Raw genomic sequence first — 21,970 nt, 5'->3', positions numbered from 1 at the left:
ACCCAAAAAGAAGCAAGTACTATAAGGCAAAATTTAAATTCTGCATCGACTTAGGACAGAGAAGGAAAAGCAGAAACTACGGCTCACAAAAATGAGAGGAACAGGGAACGTGCAGATACTCCAGTACTTTCAGCTTTTTGTATAGTGCATTTTTACCAAAAAATAAAAGTTGGTTTTGCATTCCATTTGCATAATCAAACAACTTCCTTTGATTTGTCATTTGCTTTTCTGATGTTCTTGTTTAATGAAAAAAAAATCAAATGCTTTTTTTTATCACTTCATAATCATTTTGAAAATATCCCCTAATTTTTGTGAGCAGTATAGAAGGATTATGCCTACTGTGGTAACTGATGCAGCTGCTGTTATTACTGAAGCCCAGGATAAAATATAAAAGTAATCAGAAAACTATACTCACATGAGGTAAAGGAAAATCAAGATTGGGCCTAAAAAGAGGAAAATATCAGCAGTGATAAACCAAGTGATTTGGAAGTTATCTGGATAGTGTTCTGTGACTTCAATTTCTGATTGGCCTACCTAGGCAACATAGCAAGTTGCCAATTACTATTTATGGTACATCAGTCACTCTACCACTGGAGGGAGTCTGGTCACATACCCTTTGATGTGACTTTTACTCTAATAACTTCCTGTGCTTCTCTAGGAATGAATTAGAACCTCTACCAAGAATATGAATTGGTTTAACATGATCTGATAGTTTGAGCTTTTTTTAAAGGTTGTTTCTTTTAGTTTTTATTTTTTCCTTTTGTTTCATACTAATAAAAATCTACAGTAACTCTACAGCCATATCTGGGTTAAAAAAATGAATCCAGAAGTCACATATGGTAGTACAGATCTATCCTTAGAAAAACATTGTTAAATCAAGAACAGAGGATGGCTCTGATGCAAATACCTACCCAAAACAGGTATCAAAGTCACACGGCACATAATATGTAGCAAACAGCAGATCTGAAGAAGCTGAAAAGAGCTTGTAAAATTAAGGTTGACAAGGATATTACTGATGGGATAGGGAAATATAAGCAAAAGATAGAGTACTGTAACTGTGACTAAAATTAGCTGTCCTCATAAAATTCAGAATTTACAGTTTCTATTTACTACTCATAAAGTTAAATTGACATAAGGAGGATTTACTAAATAAATAAGACAAAACTGAAACAAACAAAAACAAAGATCTAAACATTAGCAAAAAAAAGAAAAAGCAGTTCAATGCAAAAATGGAGGCTAATATTGCATTCTAGTAACAATTATTCTCTATTTTGTGTCAAGACTTGTGAGATATTATGTTACTAATATTTCATTTAATTATTTTAATAATCCTACAGAATCAACATTACTCAGTGAATATGAGAAAGCTTGAGGCTAAACAAAGGTTAAGTAATTCGCTTAAGGTAACAAACATTATCTATCAGGAGTTTAAATTCTGTAGAGGTCTTCTGATTCTAAAATGGTATTACCACTATGCTATATGAGTGCCCGTGAGACTGAGTAATGATTACTTTACATTCCTATACTAGTAAAGGTAACTGTTGTACTTCTCAAAGCTGTCTACTTCAGAAATGTTGCTAAGGATTAGCTAATTCAGAACTGTGCTACTAAGCATTTCTGTGTTACTTTACATTTCAAAAGTTAAAAAAAAAAAGTTAAAATCTGTTTAATTCGTATGTCAATAAGCATAAAGTGGAAGTCCAAACTGATTTATAACTTAAATAGATAGGATTCTTTAAGTCCAAACTTAAAGAAATCTTTTATATTTTAGCCAGGTAAAAAGAAGAAAATCGTTCTTCTTTTCCTCCACAAAACTCTTGTTAGAGACAAACACAGAGAAATCTAGCAGCTTTTGTCTGTGCAATTTCTTTAAAACGTGTTCCCCTGCTGACTGACTAGCATCATAAACTCTATAAACCATATCTAGACAATTATAAAATGTGTTGATAATGAAAATAATATATGTTAAAATTACGAAACCTTGGTGTTGGATTTAAGGGCTATACAACAAATTAATTTTGTATTTTCTTCCTTTCTATTATACTTATGACACATCAGTCACATAAGAGTTCAGTGAGTTCAGATGCATGTAATGCAACATAAATCTTTCCTTTTCAACAAGAGAGCTTCTATATACATACGCATGATAAAAAGGATGAAAAGAACAAATAAGGTAGAATTCTATGTGTGAGGTAGGGAACTATTTTGTCTTTATTATGGGTAAATTAGAGTCTGAAGTATCTATGTGAAGAAATAAACTGGAATTTTTTTTATTTTTTATTTTTCTGAAGCTGGAAACGGGGAGAGACAGTCAGACAGACTCCCGCATGGGCCTGACTGGGATCCACCCAGCACGCCCACCAGGGGCAACGCTCTGCCCACCAGGGGGCAATGCTCTGCCCCTTCGGGGCGTCGCTCTGCCGCCTGGGGCAGAGGCCAAGGTGCCATCCCCAGCGCCCGGGCCATCTTTGCTCCAATGGAGCCTTGGCTGAGGGAGGGGAAGAGAGAAACAGAGAGGAAGGAGGGGGGGGTGGGGAAGCAAATGGGCCCTTCCCCTATGTGCCCTGGCCGGTAATCGAACCCAGGTCCCCCCGCACGCCAGGCTGATGCTCTACCACTGAGCCAACCGGCCAGGGCTAAACTGGAAATTGTTTCCCATATTATTGATGCTTGCTTGTGAGAAGTTAATGCTTTTCGTTTTCCTTTAGTTTTTTGAAAGCTACAATTAAAGTATTATGTAGGCAACCTGAGGATACTTCAGCACAGCAGAAAGGAGGGACAGAAACCTTCTACTTGGAACAGAGATGACCCAAACTACAGCATATCTACCTAGGTTTACCAAAAGAAGTCTATCCAGAATTATCATCTGAACTACAAGGAACAGATGCCTAGAGTAAAAGCAGACATGAGGTAATAATATGTGGTGTGTAAGAACCCATTTGCTTAATTAAAAATTCCAATTATATGGCCACTTGGACTCTATTCCATATTCTTCATGGACTATTAAATATTTTGAGAAACTATGAAATAAAGAAACAGTGTAAACTGTTGTTAATAATATAAAAATTAATTTGTAAGAAAACAAGCAAGTGACATGGAAAAAAAACATAAAAGAGAAAAGCTAAGGAAACATAAAGGCATAGTTAAGTTTACCAGAAACTATAGCTCTTGGTTGATGCAAAACATTATAAAATTAAAAACATCTACAAGTGGAGCAGGTAAAAAGAAATGTACATTTAACAATAATATTTTCTCGTTTTCTATTGTGTTCCACTTCTAATAAATTCACATTACTCTCATTTTTTCCATTGTCAGATTAATAGTAGAATAAAATAAAGTGAGAAAAGTGAAGAGCAAACAAGACAAATGTATTTCTATGATCATAAAATTATAATATAGCATTTACTATGTACTTAAGCCCATAACAGATTTTCTGCCACGTACCAATCTTTCTATGCTATATATTTACAAAGTAAAATAATGAGACCTGAGAGGAAGTAAAAGGAGGGAAGTGAAGGAAGTAAACAGCATCTATCTAGCTGAAAATTTCTCAGTATAAAATTATGATAAATAAAGCCTGGTTTGCAAATTTAATGCAACAGTTTAAAATTGTTCTATGCAAACAACTATACTATTTCCTCTAAATATTCTGATGAAGACAACAACATTTTTGGAACATGTTGAGTCACAACATAAAAAATTAAGCATTTAGCAACATCCCTACATAAGCTATTTCCAAATTTTTACACATCTTTTGATAAAAGTTACGCTTTTTGTATTTGATATAAACTATTTTATTAAATAAAGCCCTATTTAATTAATCTATATCTAATAAATTAGAAGTCTTCAAATAAGTAGTAATTTTCATAGATACTTAGTGCCAGCACCCTCCCCCCAAATTAAATGTTACATAATTTTCTCATTTTGCAGGCTCTATAATGTGAACTGAAACAACTAAAAAATACTACCACAAAAAAACAGTCACCACGCTTAGAGACCACAGTAAATGCCACACTGATTTTTTTCACTCTACACTATTAATTCTGTGAAGTTCATAAAAAGTAAAAACATTATTTTCCCTAATATTTTAAAACCTATGGTAAAGGCAATTTTAAGTATTAAGATTACTGGGCCTTGAGGTGCAACCATGAATTGCCTAATTCCAAAAACTACAGTATGAGCTTTTGATATATCACTGAAGTAAATGAAATAAAAAGATTTACAATGGTAATATCACAAACAGTCATTTCACAAAAGTATAAGCTAAAACCCATATGACTTCCTATGTGGTATATTAAAAATAATCTTTATAGTCTAATAATGCAAGCTTATATATGGAATTCCAAAATAATGACTTTTTGATGCCATAAATATGTGCACCTATTACTGTGGTGGCCTTAAATAGTCCAAGGATAAAGGAAATACAAGCAATTTTTGCAAGAGTATTTATTTATCCATATTACATGTGCTTCAGAATTTAGTGACTTTGGCTTCAAAGAACAATTATTCTGTGTCGTAAGTTTATTAATAAACAAATTTAGTGTTTAGTTAACCTAAATTGTACTGTATAGCACGCCTAACCAAGTTATTACCATGTAAATGACGTTGGAAACAAGACCTCTGTTCTCCATTGGATTACATACTGATAAATTTTATGACCTTATTGTGAGGTATCTCTACATACCTTGGCTAAAAAATTTTTTTAAATCATCATCTCTATATACAGTTACAAATTAATTTCATTTACAGCCAAAAGTGTTCGGGGTCATCTTGACAATGTAATTCGTTTTTTCTTTGTCAGATGCACAATTTTACAATTATTTGACCTGTCAATTACTGATCAGATGACTTCTTTACAAATGAATTCTATTCCACATTACTGAAATAGCACTGACTCTTCAACTACTCCACTAACACAGAAGCACTGGAACTACCCATACTGACATAGTACCAGCTTATCTCCAACGCTCAGACCTGTGTTCAATCAATTTTCTTATTTAGGAGACTTTAAAAATAGAATAAGTCATAAGACAATTAAAATCAAGACACAATGATAAATATTAGCCACATATTCTGAATCACAGCAGCTATATTAGGCCATTTCCTTCACAGGTTTTTTAAAATCTGAACTTATATTTATTTTAAATTAAAATTCTTGGGGTGTCATCGGTTAATAAACTGTATAACCGTTACAGATTTTTGAGTTTCTGAATGACAATCCCAAACCACGAAGCTTGTGGCTGTCCTTGGTGCTGAAACTCACTTTTTTTCCCCTGCCCTTTCCCTGAAAAAAACAAAAACAAAAAACAAAAAAACTGACGTCCCAATCCCATTTTCAGATTAAAAAGAATTCTAAATTGTGTGTGTGTGTGTGTGGGGGGGGTGCCTGCAATTGGAGATTTAAAAACAGAACTGATAAATTCTGGGTAGAAATGCTAACGTGTGTGTGTGTGTGTGTTGTGTGTTGTGTGTGTGTGTGTGTATGTTGTGTGTGTGGTGGGGGGGCGGTGTTGCTAGAAACATCTAGAGGGCATTTCCCCTTCGGTGCCGGGAGACCCAGGATATCGGGACTGCGGCAAAGATCGGCACCGCCTGGACCCGGGCAGGAGCCGCAGCAGGCACGGCGCCCTCGTCGGGGCAGCTCCTGGGCTGGGGCCCAGAGGACGAGCCCAGCGACGGGCTCTGCGACCGGGGACGGCGGCGACTTTCTGTGCCTACGGGCTCGCCCCCGGGCCCCTTTGTTTCTTGGGTCTGCCGGGAGGGGGGCTGGGCCGAGGGGAACCCCCACCTGCATTTATTCCCACAGAGGGGACAACAAAAGACCTTGCCGCCCGGGCGGGCAGGGTCCGCGGCGCCGGAGCGGCCGCAGCGGCCGCAGCGCCCGGCGCGGGAGCGGCCCTTCTCCGCACGGTCCCGCCTGCTCTTACCGTCCCGGTCGCACAGCTGAATGGCCTCCAGACTGAGGTTTTTGATCACCTCCTCACAGGGGCTGGTGGGACTGTTGAGGGCATGATCCAGGCGCGGCACCTCCATTTTTCGAGCCCCCTTCTCAAGCCCACCTGCTTCGTCTCCAGGCTCCCTCGGTGGACGGGGTGGGAGAGAAGGGCGGGAAAGGGAAGGGGAGCGGCGGCGGGAGGGGAAGAGGGCTGAGACGCGGCGCTGAGGGGCCAAGGCTGAGCCGCCGCGGCCGAGCCGACCGCAGTGACAGCAGCTCCGGGGAGTGTGCGCCTCTGCGAGACCGAGAGGGACCCGGCGCGAGAGCGGGAGGCGCGCGCTCCGGGAGGGGAGGGGACGCAACGCGCCGGGAACGCGAGGGAAAAGGCGCGGCGCGCGCACGCTCGCGAGAGGACGCGCCCACCTGCTGGCTCGAGGCCCTTTCCCTCCCCCGCCCTGCCGCGTGCACGCGCCCCCGGTTGCCCTCGCTCCACGGGCCCCGTAACCCCGTGTGTGAGGCGGTGGACGGCCGAGCGCGCGGGAGCGCCCGGGCATTTGGGGGTGCGGTGCGCTCTCCCGGCCCTTTCCTGGTGTGGGCGTGTCGGGGTCCTCTACCTCCTCACGGTATCAGTCGGAGCCCGGCTTGGCACTGCACGTCTCTGCAGGGGGAGCCGAGAGTGAGCAGGATGGTTATTGAGGATTGGAAAAATAAGAATCTACTCTAGACCCTCTGTAGCGGGATTTTGGAACCATTGGGCTAACTACGCCCGTTTAAGGTCTCGGGCTACTTGACGCCCACACCCTGCTTGGTTAGCTGGATATTCCAAACAGCCTCGTCTGTGTGAGAAATTAGTGCATTAATTGAAGAGTGGCAGGGTTTGGGGACACAGCCATCTCTTTCCCTTCCTTTTCTAAAATGGAAAATGTGCTTGGTCAAGTTACCCTAAACTTACCTGCGCATTGTTTTAGTCGCAGTAAAGATTGTGCAGTGCCCTTAGTGAAGGTACAAGTGTTTTTAAAATGAAATAGATTCAAGCCACAGCCTGTTGAATTCTTTTGCCATTGGCTTCTTTGGAATAGTTTTTAGTTGTGTTGCTACCTCAAGATCAAAAATAATGACACACACATCCCTTTTGGTGTGTATGTATATTCGAAATTAAAGTGTTGTTTTAATTGATTTTCCAAATCCAAACATAATGTTCAACAATAAATGAACAGTTTACATATAAATTCTATATGCTACCATTTCTAGTTGCATTCATGTAGTCCTAACACAACTAAATACACGTAGTTAATCAAGTCCTCATAAAACAGGACCAGCTCAAGGTAAAATAAGCCTGAGAGAAAACCTGGCACAACTGCAAGTTGATAAAAGTCTGTAGAAGATAATTGGGCATCTTAAAGTGAAGTGTCCTTATTATGAACTTAGGTATTAATGAAGATGGATTTCCTTCTTGTAGTTTGAGAGAATTCTTGTGTAATGTCGTGGTGTCCTCAAGGAGAGAATAAATTATTGTTTGTCAAGAAATAGGACAAGATGGCATTTATTGGTGAATTTCCTGTGTTCTAAAGCCAGGCCCTGGAGAACTAGAAAAGGATACTGTCAACCCAAGATCTTTGGGTTCATCTTTCAGAATACAAGTATCAGTTTTACAAATCTCAAAAGGAGCTGTGTAAACTAGATTACCAATTTATTGATTTACAGAATGAGATCGCAACTCATTCTTTTTTTTTTTTTTTTTAGGTTTTTTTTTTTTTTTTTTTTTTTTTGTATTTTTCTGAAGCTGGAAACGGGGAGAGACAGTCAGACAGACTCCCTCATGCGCCGACCGGGATCCACCCGGCACGCCCACCAGGGGCGAAGCTCTGCCCACCAGGGGGCGATGCTCTGCCCCTCAGAGGCATCGCTCTGCCGTGACCAGAGCCGCTCTAGCGCCTGGGGCAGAGGCCAAGGAGCCATCCCCAGCGCCCGGGCCATCTTTGCTCCAATGGAGCCTTGGCTGCGGGAGGGGAAGAGAGAGACAGAGAGGAAGAAGAGGGGGAAGGGTGGAGAAGCAGATGGGCGCTTCTCCTATGTGCCTGGCCGGGAATCGAACCCAGGTCCCCCGCACGCCAGGCCGACGCTCTACCGCTGAGCCAACCGGCCAGGGCCTCATTCTTATAAATAAAACTATGCCTCACACCAATATTTGTTAAGCACATGCTCTCCGAGGACAGTATGCTACATATTGGAAATTTTGAGTTCAAGTCTATCAGGAAAGAAAGACATCAAAAAAGCAAAATTATGATGGGTGTTACTAGAACTTGTAGCAGTATACACGGGGTCAAATTCACATGATCAGATTCTTGGGCCAGAATATTTGTGTAATGGGAAAAGGGGATAATGTTTTGAGAAATAGCAACGTGATTTTCTGGGCACAAGACCTATAGAATCCCAGGCATCATTTTCCTGAGGATTTAGATTACATAAGAAATACAAAAGAATTAATATTTGACTTTTGATGTTTAATATAGGATTTTTTTAGCAAGTTGTTAGGCTTCAAATCAAGACATTATCAAGAGATAAAATATAAATTTGTTAATGGTTTAACATATCAAGTCTAGGCCTATTGGTTCAAATGATAGGGTTTCTCCCCTAGTGAAGACAAGATATACTAATCCACCACAAAGGCTTACACCAGAGATTTTATAAGGAAAATGGTGGCTATAAGGTAGGTAAAGTAGAAGAAAATCTTATTCTCTGTGGCTCAGAGAATTATGAAAAGAGGTAGGAGTGCTCAAGGAAGGTAACCTATAACACTTTTATTCACTGTCACCTTGAGGATGTGAGGTGAGGGATTGTAGCTTTAGAAATACATAGATAGGTATGGGAAACCTCAAAGAAAGAATCAGTTCTGTCCTAATTCTCAGATCTTGAGATGGGAATCACTTGGCCAGGCTTAGGTTACCACATTCACATAACCTAAATGAACATCATAAGCAGAGGGAGGTTAGGAGTTTACTTTACAGGTGGCTGTGTACTCGGAATACAACTGAGTTAAGAGCTAGCAGACCTGCATGAAGTCTAATGTTAAAAGAGCAAAAGATATTCGAATAATAGCTGGAAGGTGGACTTTCTAAAGCAGAGAATTTCAAAGTACAAAAAGATGAGACCCTTCCATCAGAGACAGCTACCAGGCCCTGACCAAACTAAGAAAGCAAAAATTATGAGTTTCTCTAGCTACCATCTTCAAGTGAAAGACCAGAAGCAACTAAGCATACCAAGGATGTCACCACAGAGACCAGAGGAGACAAAAGACATTTGAATCCAGTGATTCTGTCCCAATGCCTCAAAGTAATGGAAGCACCCTCTCCTGATATTCCCAAATAACAATCTAAAATACAATGTTGGGGAAAAGGTAGAAATCTGAAAGACTGAGCCCAAACCCGCCTCCTATAAGGTCAATACAAAGACCTTGGTTTTCTCTTGTGTTTGTAATACGTAATAATGATCATCTTTCTTCATCCGGCTGCCCTTATGTATCCAGTTCTCTGGCTAAATATTCCTAGTTCTTTCAAACACTTTTGATATCTCATTGCTTTGAGTCCCTCTATTACTCTGGACAGTGTCCTCTGGATGGCTCTAATTTTTGTAAGAGTCCATAGATGAAAACACCAGATGTTAAATATAAGAAGAATATAAATAAGAGCACAGTATATAGTGTATTACAATCCTTGCTATACATGACAGGCATAACACAGTCCAGGGGCACATTAGCTTTTCTGACAGTAATATAACTCTGGCACACATCCTGAATTTGCAATTATATAAAACTTGTACCTCCTCCCTGAACATTTCTTATTTCCCCAGTGATATTGTTAAAATTAAGCACATAGTATAGTTTTTGTGTAGAGAAGATACTCAGTACGATTTGCTGAATTATTTTATTGAGCTTTAGTACTTTGAATGTGTTTAATTATTTGCTGTAATACTCAAATAAAAAGTAGGTTACAAAGTCCTTTAAGTAAGCTTGTAAGCGCAGAGGCCATTCTTAGATGAACCACAGCCCTAGGCACAACCCACTCTTTTATGTGTAGGCAGAAGGCGAAAGGTGAGAACCAAAACCGGAAGTAGAAGCAAACTGCAAAAAATGCATTACAAATGAAGGACTGTTTTTTTTTCTCTCTCATAACATTACTGTGACTTTTTCTAAGCTATTATTATAAATGGTAGGACAAGAGAAAGGTCATGATTGACAGAGACAAAGTTGAAAACAACTCAGATAATTTAAATTCTTTACTCAAGTTTGTAGTGTCTAGACTTGTGATTATCAAATGAGATAATATGCAAGAAAAGCATTGTATTAGCTTTAAGGCACTTCACAAAGTTAGGATATTGTTATTATGGGATACTAGGGATGCCATTAAGAAAAAATATCTGGTCAATTTTACAGTACAAATTTTTGGAAATATTTTAATAGCTATATAGCTATTTTAAAACATCAAGAACTTCCATATTTAGAGTATATTCATATTTAGTGCAGTGATTTCCAAACTTTATCATCTCATGGCACACATAAACTAATTATTAAAATTCTGCAGTACACCAAAAAAATTATTGTTTGCTGATCTGACAAAAAAAAAATAGGTATAATTTTGATTCATTCACACTGGATGGCTATTGTTGTGCTTGCTATTTTCATTTCTTTTATTTGACAATCTAAGACAAAAGAGGTCAGTGACCCTAACTAAATAGTCAGTTACTACATGTTTTAAAAATTCTTGCAGCACACAGGCTGAAAATAGCTGGTTTAGTATGTTGGGGCCTTTTAAAAATTATATCAGATTATGTTTGTTTTTTATTTTATCTTAATGGTAGATTTTTGCCAAGATAATAAGCAAATATTGAATCTCTCCTCAGTATTTGATTTTTACCCTTCTAATTAATTCTGTATCATAACATGATGGGAGAGAGTGGAGAACTAGGATTACTTGATCCATTACAAATCATGCTGTCAGAATTCAGTTTGCTTGACAATACATTGGCTATTGGCTATTTCTGTTTGAAATCTCCTGCTCCACTCTCACTTTCAAAAGATGATCTCCCTGGCTGGTCCGAAGGTAGTGAGTTATCTCAATTGATTGTTCACAGTCAGTTACAAAAGATGATCTCCCCTTGTTTTTCTGGAAGAAAAATGAAGATAGAGTGATATTTTTCATCTGTTCTTATCTTTAGCTAAGAAGATCCTGGTAAAACTCACTCTGTTTCCTTCCTTCATACGTGCTCTCTCCATTCAGGGCTGTGTACTACAGAATAAGGTTAGCTTCCTGTTTTTACCCACTCCAGCTGCTTTGGTCTTTTTCTCTCACTCTCTCTTTTTTTTGTCTTTAAAGATTGCCAAATGTCTTTAATTTAAAAGAATATCTTACTTGAACCAAACAGTTTCTATTCATTTTCTTAATATTCTAAGGTATGGACAGAACCTATTATAAATTAAGAAGTGCTATAAAAGTGTTATTCATTTCCTTCATTTCCATATAATCCTCACACAATTTATCATCAGTCTCCTCCACTCTGATTCTTACCCTTCAGATGTCATGTTTGAATTTGGTGAGGTTTTTCACATCATCAAATATAAAAGGCTTTTTATCACCTGCATCATCCTTGATGTTACAGCAGTTGTTTCTGCTGAACTTCTGTAGCACTGAACTCTAGTGGAGCTCTTCCTACATGTATGCTTGCTTAATGTTTATCAGCTCTAGCTTCTTTTTTTTTATGCTGTGATTTATTTTTATTTTATTGTTTTTTTATTTAGAAAATTAAACTTAACGGGGTGACATTGACCAATAACAGTACATAGGTTTCAGGTAAACATCTCTATGGCATTTGAACTGTTGCTTATGTTGCATACCCATCACCCAAAGTCACATCACTCTCTGTGTTTCTAAGTTGTCTTCTTGAGAGTATGTATTCTTTAAAGTTCAACCTCTGACACTATGTTCTTCCTTGTTTAAAGCCATTTCCTTTGATAATGCAGGCATTCCCATGAATTTTAACATCTTATTAATGTTTAAATTCTCACTTTTATGATCAAATCTCTATCTCAAGTCCCCAACTATAAACAAAGCCATTGCCTTATTTTCAATGAACATTTTTATTTACATTACTATAACCATTTTATTAATTAGTTCACCCCCCAAATTGATTGCCTTTTCTAATTTCCTTCATTGCAGTCACTGGCAGCTGTATCTATTTAGTCCCTCAGTATCACCCAACTTTGTGGTTTTCTCTTTAAATTAAATTATCTTCACAACAATTAAAATTTTGATGTCTCCTGACTGTGTGTGTGTGTGTGTGTGTGTGTGTGTGTGTGTGTGTGTGTGTTTTCCTGGAATTATAAGTACCACTACCATATTTAGGTTCTCAGTATTTTGACCAGATTATTGAAATTCTCAGGTATAGTCTTTCTACCTCTCTTTTTAAATCTGTGCTGCTATTAAAATTAGTGATTTAAAACACTTTGTAATCAGAACTTAATATGAATTACAATGGCTACCTATTTTTGTTCTACAGTTAATGGTGAGTTACTAAAGTATTTTAGGCAAGTAAATGCCAGTTGCAGTGTTAATGGAAAATTAATCTGCCCATGTTTCATAGGCTGAATGGAATGGAAGAAGACAGGAGCTTAGGAGATTATTACAATTCAAGCAAGTAATTATAAAGTATTTATAGACTAGGACAGTAGAATTAGGAATGGAAAGGAAGCAGTTTGAGAGAGTGATGTAACAGAGAGATGAGAAGCATCGACTCATAGTTGCAGCACTTTAGTTGTTCATTGATTGCTTTCTCTTATGTGCCTTGACTGGAGGGCTCCAGCTGAGTCAGTTACCTTTTGCTTAAGCCAACTATCTTTGGGCTCAAGCCAACAACCCTGGGGTCATGTGTATGACCCCACGCTCAAGCTGGTGAGCCCACACTCAAGCGGGTGAGGCCGTGCTCAAGCTGGCAACCTTGGGGTTTTGAACCTGGATCCTCAGCATCCCAGGCCCTCAGCATCCTAGGCCAACACTGTATTGACTGTGCCACCACCTGCTTAAGCAATAGACTGTAAATATTAATGCTACAGTGCAGCATCATATGGCATATGAAGCAAGAAAAAAATGTACTATACATACTTTTTCTATTTTAAAACCAAATAGTTATTTTCCAATGATATGAAAGTATATTAAACTTAAGAACTAAAGTAACATTTAGTCTTTATTTTATATTTGTGAATAAACAGATTTCAACTAAAAATTGCTCTCAGAATACCTTCTGCTATCAGTAGTGAAAGTTTGACTGGACTTATTTTCAGTGTTGGAAGGAAGAAATCCTGGGAGAAGTCAAGAAGAAGGAACATTATAGACTGTCCCACTTTGATTGAAAGTCTTTCTCTTCTCTGGTCTTTTCTCTTCTATTCAGTAAGTTTTACAGTAGAGAATTTTAAGAATGTGTTCAAATATACAGATCTGCCTAAGTACCATGGCAGGGAATCTTGAAAACATGGTGATCAGAGTTGTAGGTATATAACTATAATCAGTTTGCCACAAATTTTGGACTGTTCTTGCCTTCACAAGTGTATTTTTCTAGTTTTGAGTTTTTCACTGGTCTTGAAACAAATTCACTTGCATCTTTACCTTATTGACAAACAGGATATCTAGTCTGTTTCCCTTGAACACAGCTTAAAACCGGTTAGGGTTAGGGTTGGGGTTAGTATTTCCTTAAATCTAACCACAGAAATTTTCCATGAATCTTTTTCTAGGATTTTTATCTCAGCAGATATTAGAGCTGTGACTTTTATAACAATTAACACATTTTGTTTTCCCAAAGTTCTTTTTAAGCTACAGAAATGCCTGTAAGATTTCTAAAAGACCTCTCATTTTCCAACCCTTTCTCAAATTGTACTATAACATTGGTGATATTATATAGCTCACATTTGCCATACACTCATTAGTAAGAAGCCTAATTCAGCAACTGCATCTTGCCTTGAGTCTTTATCTGTAAAATTTTTTGTGAAAAGCTATCACAATGCATTTAATTGGAGTTTAACTTTCCTGACTCCATCCAAACTAGACTTCCTCCAAGATTCATAATGGGAAAAACTTCAGGGTAGGTACAGGCTTATTAAAGAGATTATTCAGTCAATAACATCCACTGAATGATGATACAATGCTATGTATTTATGTATTCAGATATGTACATATGTAAATAGGTATATATGTGTGTAAGTATGAATGAAATGTGCATTACTGAGTGACCATTAGGTTTTCTGTGATAGAAAGAGAGTACTGCCCATGGCAACAACACTTTCTGCCCTAAGTCATTGCTGTTACTATACAATGAGGAGAAATGGATTGCTTCTACTTAACTAATTTTATAAGAGGAGATGGCATCATAAAAATTAGCACCATAGCTATTCATAGGAGGGTGCTTCAACTCAAAAGTAGCAATAATGAGGGCCATTGGGACAGATAACTATTACCTTCTGCTTTTCCTAATAATTTCCCCATCATTGGGATACATAAATTCAACTATTTATTGTTCTAATATATGAAAATATTCATTGTATAATATTCATAAAGGTGTTAAGTGCTCTAAAGATTGGAAGTTGTTGGTTTTTTTTCACCACTACCTTTTCCATGTTTGAACCTCTCCACAATAGTTAAGCCAATTTCTGTGTGAATGTGTCTAGTGACCAGAAAACTATTTCCTTTTGAGGTAGCTTATTCCATCTGCACAGAGCTTCAGAGTCAACATCATATGGAATAAAAACACTTTCTCCCACTGTTAGTGTTTCCCTACTCATCTTGGAGACACAGAAAACAGTTAATTCTTCTTCACATGGCAGCCATATATACGATTCAAAATACAATGATCTCTTCTGATTTCTCCATGACCTCTTCTGCTGTTTTCAAAGAATATTGAATTCTTGTTTTCCTCTGTATATACTCCAAAATTGTATAATTTCCTCTTGAAATATAATGCCCATAACTATACATAATATAATGTGGTGGTCTGATCACACTAAAGCAACTCATGTAAACTGTTTATTTACAAATAAGTGCTTTTACATAAATTTCCAGTTCATTCACATTAAAAATGTTCTTTGATTGTTTTTGACAGTTGTAAGGTTATTCATATTTGTAATGAATAATTTCCTTTCTTGAAAGTGAAGAAGTAAAGGGGTTATTATTTTAATTTATATCTTTCTCGTTGCAATTTTTAAAAGAAATATAGATTTGTTGTTTTCACTTACTTACGCTGTCATTGGTTGATTCTTGTGTGAACCCACAACCTCATCATGTTGAGATAATGCTATAACCAACTGAGCTATCTAGTCAGGGAAACATTTTTAATTAGTGTTTATATCCCATAATTACAGATGATATACAAATACACTAACAGAATAGTCACAAAGGGATCTTCTTACTTTAAAAGCAGGTGACATATTTGGAAATGAGAGAACTATAATGGTTATGAACAGGCAGTACTCAGTGACCACCATGGGTTCCCATCAGCCCTTCCTATTCCCAGATGTGAAGAACATTCTGGGCTGTCCTGCCTTCCAGTACTTGCTCCAGGACAGCCTCCTCCTTACCAACAGTATGTTGGCTGTATTCCAGCTGAACTCAAGAGTATATCAGGTTTGTAGCAGAAAATCAACTACATGTCAGTGTACTATTGGTCATTTAAAATAAGAAAAAGCAAAAGGTCTTTAGGCAAGATATATTCTGGACTGCTGGTATAATCCTGGTGGACAGGGAGCAGTGAAATGAAGTGAGGTGGCCTCAGGGTCCTCCCTAGCAAGGAGCCTTGCTCTGCCTGGGGATACCACCCAGCCCACCCTGGTTGCGAGAACCAGGCCCCTGAGGGAAGCTGGTAAACGCTCTTCAGACATCAGCACATTTGGTATTCCCTCCTCAGGCAACAACCTGTCCTATAGGAACGTTCATTTATAACTTCTCATGACAACCTTCTAGAAGTTTTTTATTTCTAAGCTGAAAGAAATGACTGCAAGTCTTATTTTTATGAATCATGGATGATATTAAATCTAATTATGCATATCATATCAAAAAATGAAATAACTACTATAGTGTAGTTCCATGCTATGAAATCTCTTGATTATGGTCCTTAAGACCTTTAAATCAGGATATGTCATGAATCTTGATAATAAGATTTTCTATTTATGATAAGTGTCCTATAACCACGAAGTGTCAGCAGATGCACATATTTTGTGGGACAGATCATGGGCTGATCTTCCATGGTGTGGAAGTTGTTAATAGTCCAGAAAATTCTATATAGAACTCTTATTTCAGATAATCACACAGTAAACCTGGTAGCCTTATAAGGATTTAGTTGGTGCTGCTATAATAATAAGGTATGTTATATCTTTGGTCTGTCATGTGGTACTGCATAGTTTCACATTGCATTTGCTCTTTCCTTCATAAAAATGTTGCTCCACTAAAACAGTGGTTTGACTGTTAGAGATATCACAAAACAGGAATAAAACGGCCTTACTCAAACATGACCAAAGAGAGATTAAGTCTATAGAGATACTATTACTGTCAGAAAGTCTACAGAAGAGATGCTATTATTTCAAGAAATCAGACTGATATAAATACAAAGTTAAATTCGAAGCCATCACTTGGCAAAATTGACTTTCTAAGACAGACTAGGCACATTTATTTTTGTTCTTGCCACATACTACATTCTCTTGCCCAGTTTCTGTTCCAAATTTATGTCATGATCTTACATCCATGAGTCCATCATTTTCTCTAGATCTTTTTTTTCTTTTTTATATCACCATATTCAAATGCCCTTGTGGGAAGTGGATGAGGGTGGGGAGGATGAGAAAAAGAGGACCAAATTGTCAATGGGACCATTATAGGCTGCCATTAGTCATTAATTATTAGTCCTTAGTCAGTTTCTCTATTTCTCTCTCTTAAGGATATCTTTTTTTAATTTTTTTTATATTTATTTATTCATTTTAGAGAGGAGAGGGAGAGAAAGAGAGAGAGAGAGAGAGAGAGGAGAGACAGAGAGACAGAAGGGGGGAGGAGCTGGAAGCATCAACTCCCATATGTACCTTGACCAGGCAAGCCCAGGGTTTCGAACCGGCGACCTCAGCATTTCCAGGTCGATGCTTTATCCGCTGCGCCACCACAGGTCAGGCTTAAGGATATCTTTATATGTTGCCCCAAGCAGCTATTTACTTCAGGAAACATATCAGTATGTATCTAGTCAAACTAATTTATCTGGTGTCACATGAACAAATCAAGCATCTAATTTATTTTATACTTTTAAAGTACTTTTTTGAGTGTCTTATTGAAACCATGCTAGAGTTTCTTGAAACAGCTCATTAATGACTGTATCCTGTGTCTTAAAATGTGAATCTATAGTAGTAGATGGTACACATGACACTTAATGGTTTCATCTTCTTATGGATGAGCAGCAAAATCCTGTTGAGTCAAAACCTATGGCTGATATTTTTTCCTGCCACCTCACATGCAGACTTAATTGGGATATATTATTAATAGTTTCAATTTCAAGGCTCTTTTCTTTTTGCCTTTATCAAGATAATGGACTCTAAATAATTTGAAAGGGTAAACTTGTGGAATTGTTTTTATAACTAAATTATAAGATCATTTAAAGCTTTCAAGTTTCATCCTTGACCCTTTGACTAGATCTGTATGCTCTCTGTTCCTCAACTCCCAGATTATAAAGACGTCAACTAAAGTTAATCGGTTAAAAACTTCTCTTTTTCTATTCCTTTTTTTTTTCTTTGAATGGTAGTAGCCTGTGGATACTGAGTATAAGGGGGAGGTTTGCTACATCATTGTCATAAAGACTAGAATCAGTAAATGTAAACTCCATTTGCTTGATTATTGCTACGTAACAAAGATTTTTAGTTACATGGTACTAGGAACAGAGAAGCCAAGGACTTTTTTCTGAGATTGAATTTGCCCATGAGAAGATAGCAGTCTACTGCCATTGAGTAAATGTTAAATCCACACGAATATTTTACTTTTCATGGTATGCAAAGTGCTTTTATTATGCAGTACTTGTAGGTAAAGCAAAATATGTATAGACTAATGGTGCTATTTATAAATCTGGGAAATCACATGCTGTTGTAGTATTAGGTAGCATCTATAAAACAGATCCAGTTTGCTTTTCTGGGCTTTATTTGAATATTGTTATGTAATATATATTTATATCTTCTTATAGAATATAAGTTTATGAATATATTTTAATTAAGAAAAATATAACTCATTTATATTTATAGATTAGTTTCAGACAATTTCAATATAATAGTCATGGAACATATTGTAAGGAAATACTATTAAATAATTTTAATTTAAAAATTAAAATTTATGATATGATAACATCACTCAAAATCAACCAAAATTGGCCCTGGCTGGTTGGCTCAACGGTAAAGCCTCTGCCCGGTGTGTGGAGGTCCTGGGAATCAGGCACACAGGAGAAGTGTCCACCTGCTTCTCCACCCTTCCTCCTCTTCTTTCTCTCTCTCTCTTTTCCCCTCCCACAGCCAAGGCTCCATTGGAGCAAAGTTGGACTGGGCACTGAGGACGGGGCCTCTCTGGCGCTAGAATGGCTCAGGTGGCTCCAGTTGCAACAGAGCAACAGTCCAGATGGGCAGAACATCGCCCCCTAGTGGGCATGCTGGGTGGATACACGTCAGGCACATGCCGAGTCTGTCTCTGCCTTCCCGCTTCTCACTTCAGGAAAAAAAAAAAATCAACCAGAATTAAGTCAGTGTTTAGAAGCCTAGATTTTGCAACAATAGCACTGCCAGACTAACCTGAGTGGTCAATATAGATAAAATAAGAAAATAAAGACTACTTTAAGTATTAGCCTTTATAATAATATGGAGGTGTTTTATAGTATACACAAAGATTTTCATTATATTAAAGGAAATTGAAGTTGTCTATATAACTGGTCTGATTTATTCATCATTGTTAAATGGCCTCTGCTCATAAAGCACTCACCCTCCCTGGTCATTAAAAGGACCCAATCTAAAAGAACATATCAAGTATGTTGATGCTGAGCCATTTACTCAAACCTCTCATCTGATACATCTACAGAAAAAGAAGAAAAAATGTTTTTAAGGGTAAGATGAATGCTTTTGTGGATCCCTCTACAGGTTAAAATGGTTGACTCAGCAGCACTTAGGAGTGCAATATAGGGCCTACAGAAGCAACCTGATGGTACTTTAGTTTATTGTGTTTAACAGCACTTAGGACAAGTGTTATATTCACATAGATTTCTCCTAATGGAAATTAATTTCTCCCTTCTTTGTGCTTGCACTATATATGACTTCTTCCTCTCTTACAGCATTTGGCATATTTTGCTTTATTCTAAACTCGCTTTTTATGTAAAAAGGTGAAACATCAATTATTACAAATATCTTCATAAAATTTAAAAAAAAATTTTTATTTCCCCCTCCTCTATATACCCTCCTTCTAAATCAGTGATTTTTAACCGGTGTGCCACAAGAATTTTTAAAACATGGCAATACTTGACCATTTAGTCAGCAGCACTGACCTCTTTTCCTTTAGATTGTCAAATAAAAAAAGGAAAACAGCAACATAACAATAGCCATTGGTGTGAATGAATCAAAAGTATACTTATTTTGGCCCTGGCCAGTTGGCTCAGCGGTAGAGCGTTGGCCTAGCATGCGGAGGACCCGGGTTCGATTCCCAGCCAGGGCACACAGGAGAAGTGCCCATTTGCTTCTCCACCCCTCCACTGCGCTTTCCTCTCTGTCTCTCTCTTCCCCTCCCGCAGCGGGGATGGCCCTGGGCGCTGGGGATGGCTCTGTGGCCGCTGCCTCAGGTGCTAGAGTGGCTCTGGTCGTGACATGGCGACACCCAGGATGGGCAGAGCATCGCCCCCTGGTGGGCAGAGCGTCGCCCTATGGTGGGCATGCCGGGTGGATCCCGGTCGGGCGCATGCGGGAATCTGTCTGACTGTCTCTCCCTGTTTCCAGCTTCAGAGAAATGAAAAAAGAAAAAAAAAAAAGTATACTTATTTTTTTGTCAGTTTGGCAAAAAATACAATATATTTTTGGTGTGCTGCAGAATTTTAGTAGTTAGTTTATGTGTGCAATGAGATAAAAAAGGTTGAATACCACTGCTTAAAGAATATAACTTTTCAATTTTTACCTCAGTGTGTTTTTATTGAAATATGCATGCCTTTGTCGTACAGGTGAGATTTCCAATTATCGATTCTCTATAATTAAGCTCCATGCTAACAAAATAAAGGACCATCTTTATATGTCAGCTTAGTACATGATAAAATTGTAAAGTCATTTTTTATGGTAATTTATATTTCATTATCAGGATCGTACACTCTTCTCTTTTCCCAAGTTTCCTGAGTTTTTACTAAGCATATACCATTAAGAGATAACAATTCGCACTTTAAAATTGACCCCAGTGTAAAGATAGAGTTATTAAAAGGTAAAAATACAGTTAAATATTTCCAATATATATAACTTTTTTTCTTTATAAAATATATCTACAAAAGGATAATTATTAAGCATAGTTAGGTCTATACCATGTCTTATAATTTCAGGGGTATAGGATAATAAATGATAAACATATACATGTTTTCATAAGGTCTTTATTATATACACTTCCTTATGTATTAATATACATGCTTGGCCTTTAAAGCTGAAGTGGGAGGTCCTTTTCTTTACCCTGAGCCTGAACTGCTGATGCCCTCCTGAGACTGTGTCTATACATTCCTACACTATACTGATGTTACACACAAACCCTTTAGAAATAAAGCAATATCTCTTTTTTTTTTTTTTTTTTTTTTTTTGTATTTTTCTGAAGCTGGAAACGGGGAGAGACAGTCAGACAGAGTCCTGCATGCGCCCGACCGGGATCCACCCGGCACGCCCACCAGGGGGCGACGCTCTGCCCACCAGGGGGCGATGCTCTGCCTATCCAGGGCGTTGCTATGTTGCGACCAGAGCCACTCTAGCGCCTGAGGCAGAGGCCACAGAGCCATCCCCAGCGCCCGGGCCATCTTTGCTCCAATGGAGCCTTGGCTGTGGGAGGGGAAGAGAGAGACAGAGAGGAAGGAGAGGGGGAAGGGTGGAGAAGCAAATGGGCGCTTCTCCTGTGTGCCCTGGCTGGGAATCGAACCCGGGACTTCTGCACGCCAGGCTGACGCTCTACCACTGAGCCAACCGGCAAGGGCCTAAAGCAATATCTTAATGGCAATTCATACTATGAAAGGTTTTTATTTAACTGATTAGTTTTTTTAAACATTAAAATATAATCTAAAATAATGTATATTTAACCTTAGAATATATTTTATATACTTTGTATACAGGTCTACTAATAAAATACAGATAGTTTAGGGAATTTATCTGGTTAAAGGTTTATCAATCTTGTTTACCTTTCAAAGAACCAGCTCTTGGGTTCCATTGATCTTTTGTATATTTTTTTAGCCTCTATGTCATTTATTTCTACTCTAACCTTTATTATTTCCTTTCTTCTACTTCCTCTGGGCTTTATTTGTTATTCTTTTTTTAGTTCTTCTGGATGCTGAGTTAAGTTGTTTATTTGAGCTTTTTCTTGCTTATTAAGATATTCCTGTAATGCTATGAACTCCCCTTTCAGGACTGCTTTTGTTGTTTCCCATGGATTTTGGGTTGTTGTATGTTCATTTTCATTTGTTTTAAGGAAATTATTTATTTCTTACTTGATCTCGTTGTTAACCCATTCATTATTTAATAACATACTCTTCAGCATCCAAGTGTTTGAATGTTTTTCAGTTTTTCTATTGTAGTTGATTTCTAGTTTCATGCCATTGTGAGCAGAGAAGATTCTTGATATGATGTCAAACTTCTTAAATTTGAGACTTGTTTTGTGTCCTTACATGTGCTCTATCTTAGAGAATATACTATGAGCACTTGAAAAGAATGTATATTCTTCTGCTTTGCAGTGAAAGGTTCTGAAGATATCAATTAAATGTAGTTGATCTAGT

At 37.9% G+C, this 21,970-nt stretch overlaps 1 protein-coding gene across 1 annotated transcript in view; it reads right to left on the bottom strand.

Annotated features, from left to right (window-relative positions):
* Positions 1–6,258, bottom strand: part of PHYHIPL (phytanoyl-CoA 2-hydroxylase interacting protein like) — a 65,879-nt gene extending 59,621 nt beyond the window's left edge. The window contains exon 1 of the mRNA XM_066348705.1: positions 5,928–6,258. Within this exon, the coding sequence (XP_066204802.1) occupies positions 5,928–6,033 (106 nt within the window). The 5' untranslated portion in view covers positions 6,034–6,258. The remainder of the gene's footprint in view (positions 1–5,927) is intronic.
* Between the last annotated feature and the right edge of the window lie 15,712 nt (positions 6,259–21,970).

Source organism: Saccopteryx leptura, chromosome 9 (genome assembly GCF_036850995.1).
Source record: "Saccopteryx leptura isolate mSacLep1 chromosome 9, mSacLep1_pri_phased_curated, whole genome shotgun sequence".
Taxonomy (NCBI): Eukaryota; Metazoa; Chordata; class Mammalia; order Chiroptera; family Emballonuridae; genus Saccopteryx; species Saccopteryx leptura.
The sequence above is the reverse complement of the archived record's forward strand: the minus strand, read 5'-3'. Positions and strand labels throughout refer to the sequence as shown.